Source organism: Mytilus californianus, unplaced genomic scaffold, assembly GCF_021869535.1.
Source record: "Mytilus californianus isolate M0D057914Y unplaced genomic scaffold, xbMytCali1.0.p SCAF_13, whole genome shotgun sequence".
Lineage (NCBI taxonomy): Eukaryota > Metazoa > Mollusca > Bivalvia > Mytilida > Mytilidae > Mytilus > Mytilus californianus.
The window spans coordinates 14,456,524-14,471,580 of record NW_026262615.1 but is presented as its reverse complement, the minus strand read 5'-3'; the positions used below and the strand labels follow the sequence as shown (position 1 = coordinate 14,471,580).

General features: G+C 32.5%; 1 protein-coding gene across 1 annotated transcript in view; it reads right to left on the bottom strand.

Moving 5' to 3' along the window:
• LOC127723226 (oxysterol-binding protein-related protein 1-like) overlaps positions 1 to 13,717 on the bottom strand; it is a 102,809-nt gene extending 89,092 nt beyond the window's left edge. Inside the window, exons 1-6 of the mRNA XM_052229788.1 lie at positions 13,622 to 13,717; positions 10,423 to 10,618; positions 6,533 to 6,618; positions 3,672 to 3,746; positions 2,417 to 2,528; positions 1,485 to 1,570 (exon numbers count right to left, since the gene is read on the bottom strand). Of these exons, the coding sequence (XP_052085748.1) occupies positions 1,485 to 1,570; positions 2,417 to 2,528; positions 3,672 to 3,746; positions 6,533 to 6,618; positions 10,423 to 10,579 (516 nt within the window). The 5' untranslated portion in view covers positions 10,580 to 10,618; positions 13,622 to 13,717. The remainder of the gene's footprint in view (positions 1 to 1,484; positions 1,571 to 2,416; positions 2,529 to 3,671; positions 3,747 to 6,532; positions 6,619 to 10,422; positions 10,619 to 13,621) is intronic.
• Between the last annotated feature and the right edge of the window lie 1,340 nt (positions 13,718 to 15,057).

Genomic DNA, 15,057 nt, shown 5'->3' with positions numbered 1-15,057 from the left:
CGATGGAAAAATGTAAACATTGGAATCCGCCATTTTGACATAGGAAACAAACTAATTTTGAATCTTGGATTAAAGGACATTGCGCACATTGCCAGCGTATCATGCATAACCAGTCATGTGCAAATATATCTTTTAATTAGTTTTATACACTTACTTTTCTATGTTTTAGTTAATTTAATGTTTTAATTTACTACAGAACGGAACATCGTTCTCAAAGACGCCATAGAAAAAATTATAGGTGGCGCTGTCTGTGGGCGTAAACATTTTACATACGGGTACTTTTTTTGTCGACAAATTGACCTCTATCTGTCAGATTCAGGCGTTTGCCGTTCAACTGTATAGGTTTTGCTTGTAAGGTTAAAGGCCTTACGGTATATTTGCTATGGGTTTTGCTTGTAAGGTTAAAGGCCTTACGGTATATTTGCTATGGGTTTTGCTTGTAACATTAAAGGCCTTACGGTATATTAGCTATGGGTTTTGCTTGTAACGTTAAAGGCCTTACGGTATATTGCTATGGGTTTTGCTTGTAACTTCAAGGCCTTACGGTATATTTGCTATGGGTTTTGCTTGTAACGTTAAAGGCCTTACGGTATATTAGCTATGGGTTTTGCTTGTAACGTTAAAGGCCTTACGGTATATTTGCTATGGGTTTTGCTTGTAAAGTTAAAGGCCTTACGGTATATTTGCTATGGGTTTTGCTTGTAACGTTAAAGGCCTTACGGTATATTAGCTATGGGTTTTGCTTGTAACGTTAAAGGCCTTACGGTATATTTGCTATGGGTTTTGCTTGTAACGTTAAAGACCTTAAGGCCTTACGGTATATTTGCTATGGGTTTTGCTTGTAACATTAAAGGCCTTACAGTATATTAGCTATGGGTTTTGCTTGTAACATTAAAGGCCTTACGGTATATTAGCTATGGGTTTTGCTTGTAAGGTTAAAGGCCTTACGGTATATTTGCTATGGGTTTTGCTTGTAACATTAAAGGCCTTACGGTATATTAGCTATGGGTTTTGCTTGTAACATTAAAGGCCTTACGGTATATTTGCTATGGGTTTTGCTTGTAACGTTAAAGGCCTTATGGTATATTTGCTATGGGTTTTGCTTGTAACGTTAAAGGCCTTATGGTATATTTGCTATGGGTTTTGCTTGTAAGGTTAAAGGCCTTACGGTATATTTGCTATGGGTTTTGCTTGTAAGGTTAAAGGCCTTACGGTATATTTGCTATGGGTTTTGCTTGTAAGGTTAAAGGCCTTACGGTATATTTGCTATAGGTTTTGCTTGTAAGGTTAAAGGCCTTACGGTATATTTGCTATGGGTTTTGCTTGTAACGTTAAAGGCCTTACGGTATATTTGCTTATTTCCACCTCATTTAAATCTTTGGTCTCTGGTGGATAGTTGTTTCATTGGCAGTCATACAAACATAGTATCCTTATCGCAATACTTATATTTAACAATTTTTATATGAAGGCACATTTAAACATACCATGCCTTGTATATTTTCCAGGTTGCCATCCCTAACAGATGACAAAAATTCTTTGTGAGTTTGTAGATTCTCATGATTTTCTGCAGCTGTAAAAATCAATCAATTATATATTAGTATAGTATGCTGTATATAGTCATATTTTGTTATTGTAGTTCAATAGAAACAATAGCTTTAAATGATGTCATCTTGAATTAAGTGAAAATGCATTTTATTTAATGTCAAAAATGTCTGTTTCAAAGGGTCTTGTGGCCAACTTGGTAGATTGGCAAAATTGTCAGAAAATTTTGGAAGATGACTTCAACAAATTTATACAGGCTGGCTAATCATTTGGAGATATGAATATAAAAATAATTTAAAACAAGAATGTGTCCATAGCACAAGGATGCCCCACACACACAATCGTTTTCTATGTTCAGTGGAACGTGAAATTGGGGTCAACTCTTATTTGACATTAAAATTAGAAAGATCATATCATAGGGAACATGTGTACTAAGTTTCAACTTGATTGGACTTCAACTTCATCAAAAACTACCTTGACCAAAAACTTTAACCTGAAGCAGGACAGACAGACGAACGCACAGACTGAAAAACATAATGCCCCCTAGGTGGGGCATAAAAAATTAATGCATAACCAACCAAGAAGGATGCCAATAGATATCAGCAGCTGATACTAATCTTTTAACAGAATGAGCTAAAAACCATAAAATTAAGAAAATTGTAAGTGGAAGAAGTCGAGCAAGAATTTACAAATCCCTTGTTCTGAGCTAAGAACTTTGTTTCTGGTACGAATATAACTTTAGACAGAATAATAGCAAATCATAAATCATGATTGTGTCCTAAATAAATCAATGTAAAAAATCGTTTCAAAAATGGGGTACAAAGACTTTTAAGAACTGTCCAATATATGACTTAAATGACATCATACAATGTACCTTCTAAAAGTTGATTAATATCTTTGTTCCTGGCCACATCTTTTGGAGAGAAGCCTTCAGCATTGATAACATGTATATCAGCCTTATGTTGTACCAGTAACGTTACTGCTTCCTGTTAAAATCATATACTTTATCAATTACCAGTATATTGAGAGGCTTTTATATTATGTACATGTATTATACAAATAACATTGCTAGCAAGATATAAGTTGTGGATATAATATACAATTTTCATGAAATCTGTCTTATTCTATGGGCTGCAGTTCCATCAAAAATACATCATGACAACTGTTTTTCATTTCAACTTTATTAATTACTGGTAGTTCAAAACCTGAAGGCATGACAAATAAATTGAGTGTACAATTTCAATTTTTTAAACATTAAAAATTCAACAGGAAATTCCTTTAAGGATGTAATTTAAAACCAAAAAACTAGCTTGATTTCAAACTTATTACTGTAAAAGAGCTTTTTTTGTTGGGTGCCTATTTTTGTTGAGTTCATGTTTCCTCAACCATGAATCTAAGTACTCCAGGAAATAGATTTTTTCCAGTGAGTGCAAATATGTTGATCTTAAAACAATTAATTTGAAACCCAACAAACCAACCATGTTTTTCACAAACCACAAAGCTTGGCATGCATGCCAAAAAAAAAGTGATTTCATAGTAGTATTAATCATAAAGCACTACAAATACAAATAAGATCAATATATGCAAGAACAAGAAAAAAATTATGATACCTTAAATATTCATAAAGGTTTTGTTAAAATATCAAGGATTAACAGGTAGAAAAGAAGCCACTTCAAACCAAATACAGGAACTGTCTGCTGGTTGGTAATTTTTTTTAATTCAATTTTTTTTAAGTTTAACACACATGATTGCAATCTCAGAAAAGGATTTGAAGTTAAGCAATCAAAAAGTTTTTTCTGCTGTAAACAACTGTCGACATAACAATTTTTATTCTAATTAATGCTACCTGACTTAATCAATACTAATTGTTATAAAGGACGTGATACAAGTTTAAACTTTCTAGTGCTTTGCAGTATCATAAATTTGGTCAACATTTAGCAATAATTGTTGATCAGATCTTAAATACCCATACTGTTATTTTCTCCATGACATGTTTTCAGTTCTATCTCATTTTAGCCAATAAAACCTTAGCCACATGGTGAGGTAACCAATCAGAACCGATATTAGTTATGCAATATTTTCAAGATGGTGTGAATATTGAATGAAACTAATAGTTTCGCAATATTTACATGTCTGCCTGTATAAGCTGCTCTATGAAGGGGTGTATCTCCAACACTGTTCACAATATTTACATCTGCATCATGCTGAAATGAAATATGATTGAAATGTCAAAAGCCTTATATTTAATTTACACACTATTTAATTTAATAATATGTAAGCTCTTTTTATAAAAAGGGTCCAAATACAAATTATCAAGCAATGTTGTTCCTATATTTAATCAATTCTTAAGTCACCTCAATGGTCTTTTGATAATCTGCTAGCCTCGTAAGAGGTTGTTGTTTTGATATTGATCTGGGTCAAACTTAAAGATTTTGAAATTGGTCTGGTACCCTTTCAGCAGACTTTTAATTAATTAAATCATGTAAATGATTGTTGGTGTTTAAACACCACTTTCAGCATTATTGGCTTCCACAGGAAAACTAAAAATCCTAGTCAAGTCCCATGGCCACTAAGGCCCCTCTTTTACCTTGTGAGGCTAGCACACTAAAAATATGATTCCGATTGTACTTAAATATACGCAGGGTTTACAGATAACGCATTATATACATATATGCATGTCATATTTGCCACTGGCAATTAAGCAGCCATTAATCATTTAATCATTTCATATATCGAGTTTTCCCCCAACGTACTTAAAAACATTTTTCTCTTTAAATTTTTAGTTTAGAGGATGTATAGGAAGTTTAATAAAAAAACAAAAATAATTCTCCAAATAATGAACCACATTGTGATATGACTACCTTTCTTTAGTTCCACTTATCCTAATGTATTCATTTCTCATTTTTGGGGCATTTGGTACTGATGGCATAGAATCTAGCTGTTAAACATTTTCTACTTTTTCTAGACTCTGAATCAGCAATTTAGACCTTGACATATTGTATCATTTGTATATATGCCTATTTATAACTGTTGAATAACATGCTTTGCTCTCAACACACTTTTTTTTTTAGTGTTTGGGTTGCTGTCTGATTGACGTACATGCAGTCAGGGGTTCTTCTTGTACAAGTAATTTTTATTTACTTGTAAAAGTAAATATTAATATACTTATATAAGTAAATTTGTAGGATACTTATAATTATACAAGTGTATTTTATTTACTTGTATAGGTAAATTATTTTTTGGTTTAGTTATGTCCCTTAGACATTCAGATTTTTTTACTTATACAAGTAAAAATGTTATCCTATCTTCTTTTCTTGAATTTCTTAAGACTTCTTTGCTCTAATAGAATTTTTAATTGTCTGTCCTTTGCAGATGTCTTTACTAATCATTTAAGTGTAATTTCATGGACAATGAAAATCTCATTTGTCTGTTATCTTCAGAACACTGCTCATTTACAAGCCCCCAATAGGCAATTTTTGAAGGCCTTGCGCAAATACTTAGGACATTGCGCAATTAGTTTCTTTGTTGAATTAATGAGATGAAACATTGAATTCTAATCAATAAATGGAGAATGTGTCCTATGGACACAGATGATGCCCCCGCTTGCATATAACGTTATAAAGGGACATAACTCAAGAACTGTAAAGGTGAAGCTACCCAAATTTGTACTTGATCTGAGTTTTGTGGTAATAAGTATTGCGTATAAGTTTCATAACATTTTTTTTAGGCAAACTGAAGTTAGAAAATGGAAACGAAAAATTCAGCAATTTTTCCATTTGTAAAGGGCATAACTCTAGAACGGTAAAAGTGACGCCACCAAAATTCAAACTTGATCTGTGTTTTGTGTTAATAAGCATTGTGCATAAGTTTCATAACATTTGGTTGAGGCAAACTGAAGTTAGAGAAGGGAAATGAAAAATTCAGCAATTTTTCCATTTGTAAAGGGCATAACTCTAGAACGGTTAAAGTGACGCCACCAAAATTCAAACTTGATCTGTGTTTTGTGGTAATAAGCATTGTGTATAAGTTTCAAACATTTGGTTGAGGCAAATTAAAGTTAGAGAACGGAAACGAAAAATTCAACAATTTTTCCATTTGTAAAGGGGCATAACTCTAGAACGATAAAAGTGACGCCAACCAAATTCAAACTCGACCTGTGTTTTGTGTTAATAAGCATTGTGTATGAGTTTCATAACATTTGGTTGAGGCAAACTAAATTTAGATAACGGACACCAATTTTGGGACATACGGACGGACGGACGTACAGACAGACAAGGGTAAAACTTAATGCCCCTTCCGCTACGGCGGGGGCATACAAATTATGAGCTAACCTGAGAAAATTTTTAAAGGCATGTTTTTACATCTCAAAACTTGAGAATTTTTCGGGATTGTTAAAAAAAAAATTACTGATACAAGTAAACTTTTGAGAAAATTAAGGGGAGATTATTCAAACATTATAATTTACTTATATAGGTATATTATTATTTACTTCTTCAAGTAAATAAAAATTACTTGTATAAGTAGTACCCCTGACTTTCATACAATATCAAGAAACTTTTTCTATGAAAATGCATCTAATAATTGCCAAGGACATTGAGAATGTTGAGTATCCATCCATTTATTCCATTGTAAAGCCTATTCACTATCACTGTAAGTTGCTGCAGTTTTTTTGTTGTTGGGTTGCTTTCTCATTAAAATTTATCACATCTCCTGTAATTAAAATGTTCTTACTGGCCCTGACTTCCAGTGTCCTAATTGATTGATTGATTAATGTTTGGTGCTAAACACCACTTTTAGCACTTTTGACTATTTTGTGTCGGCTAGTATTAATTGGTGGAGGAAGCCGGAGTGCCCAAAGAGAACCGCATTGCTCTTGCAGGATATCTGGCAATCTTAGTCAATTTAGATTGAACGCACCTGCCACACACATGGTTCAAACTCACAAACTTAGCATTGAAAGGCTAATGAGAGTCGGGACTGAGGAACTTACCTCCAAAAGAAGTTTTGCCACAGCTGTATGACCAAAGTATACTGCCAGATGTAGAGGACTCCATCCTCTGTTAGATTTCTGGTTCCCTGAAAACAATTTGTTAATATATATGTTGATATTAAATCTTTGGTCAACTTTTCACTTGAATACTGGACAGGGTGCTAAAATGGCCTTATTTGCCTTCTATATTTGTATACAGAGACTTGACCACAATTTATTTTTCTTGTGACTCCACAGTGTTCTTTCTTGTTCTTGGATTTTAAAACACTATGTAGTGGCAAATCCAGGGGACACAGTACCACACATCTTTGATCGCTCCAAAAATTCAAAATCTCATGATTCTAATGCTTTATATGATTTTTTAGCATAAAATCGTTCATTTTTTTCATTAAATTTTCCATTTTCTGGAACTATGCCCCCTTTTCAAAAATCCTGTATCCGCCCCCAACTTTATATTTGGTCATTGATTGTACCATGGTGAAATAATTTTTAATCAAAGTGCAATGTTTTTCCAAATTCCTTAACATGGCAATAAACACAAGAGGCTCTCAAGAGCCTGAATTGCTTACCTGTATTTCAGAGGAGAAGATTTTTAAATGTTAGCAAATTTGATGAACAAATTGTGTAAAATTGTCTTTAAAGGGCAATAACTCCTTAAGGGGTTAATTGACAATTTTTGTCATATTAACTTTTTTGTAGATCTTACTTTGCTGAACATTATTGCTGCTTACAGTTTATACATATCTATAATAATATTCAAAATAATAACAAAAAACTGCAAAATTTTGTTAAAACTACCAATTTGGTGGCAGCAACCCAACAATGGGTTGTTCAATTCGTCTGATAAATTCAGGGCTGACACATTTGCTCTAAAAGATTTAGTTTTTGAGATATATGCCAAAAACTGCATTTGACCCTTATGTTCTATTTTTAGCCATGGCAGCCATGTTTGTCGATGGATCAACACTTCGGATACAATTTATAAACAAGATACCCTAAAGAACATTTAGTTAAAGTTTGAAGGTAATTGGCCCAGTAGTTTCAGAGGAGAAGATTTTTAAATGTTAGCAAACTTGATGAACAAATTGTGTAAAATTGTCTTTAAAGGGCAATAACTCCTTAAGGGGTCAATTGACAATTATGGTCATAGTAACTTTTTTGTAGATCTTACTTTGCTGAACATTATTGCTGCTTACAGTTTATATATATCTATAATAATATTCAAAATAATAACAAAAAACTGCAAAATTTTGTTAAAACTACCAATTCGGTGGCAGCAACCCAACAATGGGTTATCGATTCGTGAAAATTTCAGGGCCGATAGATCTTGACCAATTAAACAATTTTACCCCTGTCACATTTGCTCTAAAAGATTTAGTTTTTGAGATATAAGCCAACAAGAGTGCACACGCTGAAATGTCTCGCCTTCTTTACTCATCACTGATATGTTGATAGTCCTTAATATAAAGCTTTATTACAACTGTCACATAAACTTAACATTAACCAAGAAAACTAAACATTGACCAATGAACCATGAAAATGAGGTCAAAGTCAGATGAACCATGCCAGGCAGGCATGTACAGCTAACAATTCTTCCATACAACAAATATAGTTGACCTATTGCTTATAGTTTTAAGAAAAACAGACCAAAACACAAAAACTTAACACTGAGCAATGAACTGTGAAAATGAGGTCAAGGTCAAATAAAACCTGCGCGACTGACATAGAGATCATAAAATATTTCCATACACCAAATATAGTTGACCTATTGCATATAGTATTAGAAAAAAGACCAAAACTCAAAATCTTAACTTTGACCACTGAACCATGAAAATGAGGTCAAGGTCAAATGACACCTGCCAGCTAGACATGTACACCTTACAATCATTCCATACACCAAATATAGTAGACCTATTGCATACAGTATAAGAAAAACAGACCAAAACACAAAAACTTAACTATAACCACTGAACCATAAAAATGAGGTCAAGGTCAGATGACACCTGCCAGTTGGACATGTACACCTTACAGTCCTTCCATACACCGAATATACTTGACCTATTGCTTATAGTATCTGAGATATGGACTTGACCACCAAAACTTAACCTTGTTCACTGATCCATGAAATGATGTCGAGGTCAAGTGAAAACTATCTGACGGGCATGAGGACCTTGCAAGGTACACACATACCAAATATAGTTATCCTACTACTTATAATAAGAGAGAATTTAACATTACAAAAAATGTTAACTTTTTTTTCTAGTAGTCACTGAACCATGAAAATGAGGTCAAGGACATTGGACATGTGACTGACGGAAACTTCGTAACATGAGGCATCCATATACAAAGTATGAAGCATCCAGGTCTTCCACCTTCTAAAATATAAAGCTTTTAAGAAGTTAGCTAACGCCGCCGCTGCCGCCGCCGCCGGATCACTATCCCTATGTCGAGCTTTCTGCGACAAAAGTCTCAGGCTCGACAAAAACTGCATTTGACCCTTACTTTCTATTTTTAGCCATGGCGGCCATGTTTAAAGATGGATACAAACTTCAGATACAATTTTTAAACAAGATACCCAAAGGAACATTTAGTTTAAGTTTGAAGGTAATTGGCCCAGTAGTTTCAGAGGAGAAGATTATTAAATGTTAGCAAACTTGATGAACAAATTGTGTAAAATTGTCTTTAAAGGGCAATAACTCCTTAAGGGGTCAATTGACAATTATGGTCATATTAACTTTTTTGTAGATCTTACTTTGCTGAACATTATTGCTGCTTACAGTTTATATATATCCATGATAATATTCAAAATAATAACAAAAAACTGCAAAATTTTGTTAAAACTACCAATTCGGTGGCAGCAACCCAACAATGGGTTGTTCGATTCGTCTGAAAATTTCAGATAGATCTTGACCAATTGAACAATTTTACCCCATGTCAGATTTGCTCTAAAAGCTTTAGTTTTTGAGATATAAGCCAAATTTATAAACTAGATACCCTAAGGAATATTAAATAAAGTTTGAAGGTATTTGGCCCAGTAGTTTCAGAGGAGAAGATTTTTGAAATAGTTTACGAAGACAGACGACGGATGCCAAGTGATGGCATAAGCTCACAAGGGGCCCTTCGGGCACCTGTGAGCTAAAAAAGGGAGCTATAGAAATTAAAAAATTAATCAACTGAAAATTTATCAAGATGAATGTAATAATTCATGCCAAAGGTCAAAATACGGAGTTCTCCATGTAAGTGGAAATTCATGTTATGACTAATGGAATGCACCTTGAGTGGTGATAGCTCAGTTAATGTAATTGTTGTCAGAACCAAAATGTTAATTATAACAGCATTATCAATACATTTTAATGTGAACTGTCAACAGTTAAACAGTTCTTGAGCATTTCCGATGCATACTGCAGAATATTTTTTTAGCAAACATTTATTGCAAGTTTTGACTAAATTGTAATAATTGCAAAATCTTGTCACAAATTCTGTACAGTTAAAAATCTTTTTTGAATTTAGAGAGTATAATTTAATCTTTGAAGTAAGGTGACCTGGTAATCAGGTGATAGAGGTAACCAGTCATATCAAAATGTACAGACCATTTCTATATATATCATCACTATAGTGCATGGTGACATGGGGATTGAGTAATAGGGGTAGCCAATCCTATTAATCTGCACTGACCATTTTTTACATACAGTGTATCATTACTGTATATAGTACATGCATATGTGGGTACTTGAGCTCAGCTTATATTAGAAAATGAAAAAAGTGTGCTTTACTACTGGTACATGTACATGACATATGTGAGTTTGTCACCAATAGGTTCTTGGGTGTTCTCCTCTAAATAATCTGACAGCAATAAAGATGTACTGACCTAAAATAACAAACACACCAACCTTTACAATTTAGATCTAAAGAAATCTGTTTTCCATTTCTTTTTTCTAGAAGGCTCTCTACACCACTAATATCTCCATTCCTGGCATACAACAGCAAGCTTTCCTCAGGAGACAAGGTGTCATCCTCTGGATCTGACTTTACCTCTGTGTCAGACATCTCTGTCAAACCATCATGTCTTAGAACAGATGTAAATTTCTATAAAAATATGATCAATGATATAGATTATAAAAGTGATAAGTCAGAGCATTTCAGATAATTTGAACTACATACCCTATGGAAATTCTTATACATACCGAGTACTTTCGCATCTAGTCAAAATAAAAAGTATGTCACTATGTGTGTGTACTGTCACCCGAGGCGACCTATCACATTTTTCATTACAATCATACCAGCAATGACCAATAGACTCATGGTTAAAAATTTTTTTTTTTTAAAATACTGACCTTAATTTTTTTCATGTGACAGTAAACACATTTATCATGTTTATATTTTGTTGGCCTTAATATTGCATACTGTCACATACACTCAGTGATAATCAAAACAACTGGTTAAAAAAAGTATGTAGATCCCCTATCATGCAGGTGCTTTATAACTGACTTTTTTCCATTTGAATAAATTTCAGTAACTTTACCGTGACAGATTTATAATAAATCAGAAATAATAAAAGAATGAGTGTTCCAAATTTCTGATGCTACTGCACATCTTTTGTATGTCTCCCAATATTTCGTTTTGTTCTTTCAACTTTTTCATAAATATCCTACAAGAAATGGAAGTGTGAGATCACCTACATTGACCTGCAAAGCAATTTTCAACATAACCGTACATGTCATTTCTATTTCAAGGTGCACAACTCTTGTAAAAATAGTTGATTGGCAGTGATTATTTTGATACAAGTTTCTTATAAATCTGACAAGAAATATAGGCTTGAGAGCACTTACAAATTTCACATTTTTTTCGTATAATCTACATTTTGAAGGGACATATTAACTCCTTTGCAGGGGTATAAGCTGCCAAATTCATTACCATTAAATTGACTCAAAACCTGATTTATAACATACCAAAATATTTACCAGAATTACAAAAAGTTCTGTAGGAAATAATAACCAATGTATGAAATTGAAATAAAGTTTCAGCATTTCCAGCAATTTTAGGACTAAACACCATCTTATTAACCATCAAGATGACCTACGAACACTACTGATGGTCATGTGATCCAATATAATCAGAAATATAAGGGTTAGTATGAAAGGTACATACATGTACTGAAACCTTTAATTTAATCCCTGTTCTAGACTTATCTTTTGATCAAGAATTTTATCAAGTCCTGCATTTTCAAGGCTTCTCTTGTCAGAATCATGGTATTTTAGATAATTAAAAGTTACTGTTTTGGTATGAGCCCCGATTTAAATATAAAACTATTACACAACATCTTCTCTGCTTTGATTTAGTATTATTTCTAAACATTCACTGATTGGGATGAATAACACATTCAAGCAAACTACTAAAATGATTAATAATAAGCTTAGGAAAATGTGTTACAATATAAATATTGAACTGATCATGCTTATGTTTCACATTTGTGCTCAATTTTAAAATTACTCCATTAATCTTTTCAAAAACCTGAAAAATACAGTATTATTTCCTGAAATTCTTGAACAGAGAATATGTTTGGAAATACTCTTTTTTATGTACCTAGGGCAACAGAAGTTTGGTTTAGAAACATTGACTCTGTACATGTATTCAAATCCTCAAAACTACATGTACACAGGCAAATTTTGCTCACATAATTCATATGAGAAATTAACCTAAAACAAGTTTATACGTCAATGTACCGTACGTGAAACTCACGAGAACTTTACAAAAAAAGTTCGAAGATATTTTTCATGATCATGATGATTTTAATTTAATTTGAAAATTTAGATGTTATCAGATTAACTTTATTTTAAAAATTCCTGTGAATTTTACATGAACATATTTCTTGTGATTTTCATGTGAAACTTAAGTGAAATCAGTTTACATTTTTGTACTTCAGTTTCACGTTTCTAGCTCATCTGACATGTGTTAGGTGAAATTCACGAGATTCATGTAAATCTCAATTCATGTGAGTGAAATTTACCTGTGTAACCACTGACCATGCTGAGCGTACAAGTGAATGATCCTTCAATAAAGTTGTAGTTTAAATATCAGGACATTATCAGATGATTATTTTAAGATTAACTTTGAAATGAAATTCCCTGCAATGTCAGAGGGATCTATCTATCTATAAAAATCAAAATAACATGAGCAGATAGTATGATTATCTGGACAAAGTACATTTGTATTGAGCCACAGTCACCTGAATATCTCTCAATAACCATGTTAAGTGATTGACAACAGGGGAAAATGATAATACAAAATGTATACAATTATTGACTTTAGACGAGGTTGGTACAATGATTTATCAACCCTAGGGATGTGATATTCACTGAGGCCAATGGTCAACAATTGTTTTATTATATGAATTTTTATCCTTCAACAATTTTCAAGTATTTTTCTGAAGCTACTTTTCAAACTGCTCATATACTAAATATATCATCTGCTTTTGCAGTCGCTAACTTTCATAAGATGAAATATTCAATAGTTAACTAAAAAAAACACACCGAAAACAAGAAGAAAAAGAAAAAACGACAATTTGCATAATGTCATAAATGGTAGTCATTGATGTTGCCTTGGAATATCTGTATTAAGGTACATGTTAGCTGTTCCAAATCTTATATTATGTTTAACCTCTTGACTCTTGTGATTTCCCCCGAGGTGTCCAATAAAATGTTTTATCAAAGAGGGTATGCTTTTAGCCAATGAGAAAATAGAAATGTTTTAGTCTTATAATAATATAGGTAATTATCATGATTATAATTATTTATTACACTATTTTCAATTATTCATTGCTAGAAATTCAGGTGACTGTAATTGAGGAAATTATTTAAAAATAACACAAGAGCTTGATCAAAGTGTGACTTGTCCTTCATTTCTTGACTATTGAACTTCAAATTATAAAAAAATCCTTCAGCAAATATACATTGAACTTTCACTATTGATAAAACACATGATGAGTCAACACGCCCTCCAAACAGTTACAGTCTTTGAAAAAAAACACTATTTGAATAAAGGTTAAATTTCTAAGAATTTTAAAATTATATATGCAATCAAAGTACTCACATTCAAGCATTGGGGAGTAACTGTCAGTTTTATATAAATAGCGTAGATTACTTTTCAAAGAGATCATGTGTGTCCTGTTTATTTTCATTTTCTCGAAACAGGAAGTTTAAACCATAACAAATGAGGGAGATAATAAAAACCAAACAAACAAAAAATGGCGGGAAAATTTGTTCTGTACTGAGCTACGAGATACCGTTTTACTGTTTCCTTATGCTCGCTCTGATATAAAAAATTTAACAATTTGATTTCTTTCCATATAAGAATATATTCAAATATTAGAAGTAACAAAAATACTTTGAAATAGACAATAGAAAATTCATTATTTTTAATATTAAAAAAATCAACTGATTTTATGATTCATTCTTATTTTTATCAAGAAATTGATTTTTCATATCAAAAAATGATTTTGAGATATCAAGAAATGATTTCATGATACCAAAAAATGATTTTGTGATATCAAAATTCGAATTCATGAGATCTTAACCCCCCCCCCCCCCCCTAATACCTCTAGCCAATGTAGAATAAAGAAACACATAGCAATACCAGAGACATATAATATATTATATGTCTCTGGCAATACGCACAGAGTCCGCACAGTAAAACTCAGTTTAAAAGAAGTCCGAGTCCGATGTCAGAATAGGTGACAAAAGAAACTAAGCAAAATGACAATGATACATAAATTAACAAAGGACTACTAGCAGTTACTGACATGCCAGCTCCAGACCTCAATTAAACTGATTGAAAGATTATGTCTTAATCATATGAAAATCAAGTACAATCCCTCCCGTTAGGGGTTTAGCATCATACCATCATAAAATATATGAGAAGAACATAACCCGTATCATACCAACAACTGGTTTTAGAATAAATGTGTTTATTTCTGATGCAAAGACCCTATATGAGTGAATCAATATTAATACCAAAATATGCAATCCTTAATGACCTGCAGACAACAGTATCGTAACTATATTCCTTCCGAATTATGTTCATTTCTGAATTGAAGAAAGAATCTAAGGATTTTTTGTCAGCTTTTTCTCGTTTTATCCATTTCGTGCAGTAAGTACGGAGTGAGACGTGGATTCTAAGCATAGAAATGAGTAAAAAAAAATAAGGAATTTCTACTTCTATGGCATTTTTATAAGTAAATATGTGCTATCACTTAAATTGACCCACAGCTATTTCCAGGCTTAAGACCATTTTATATTAATTTAGTATGCTATTTGTTCCTTTTCTTTCTGTTGAAAGTACATTCAATATATGCAGAAGGATTATTTTCAACAAAAATCTTCATAAATTTTTATTTGTACAAGCCCTTCCATTATCTGATAAACTCTTTTCAAGCACAGACTCATATAGGTTAATTGACTTTGGAATAACTTTAAGAAATCTTATACATCAAATGATTATTTTTCTACTGTTACATTTAATATATGATC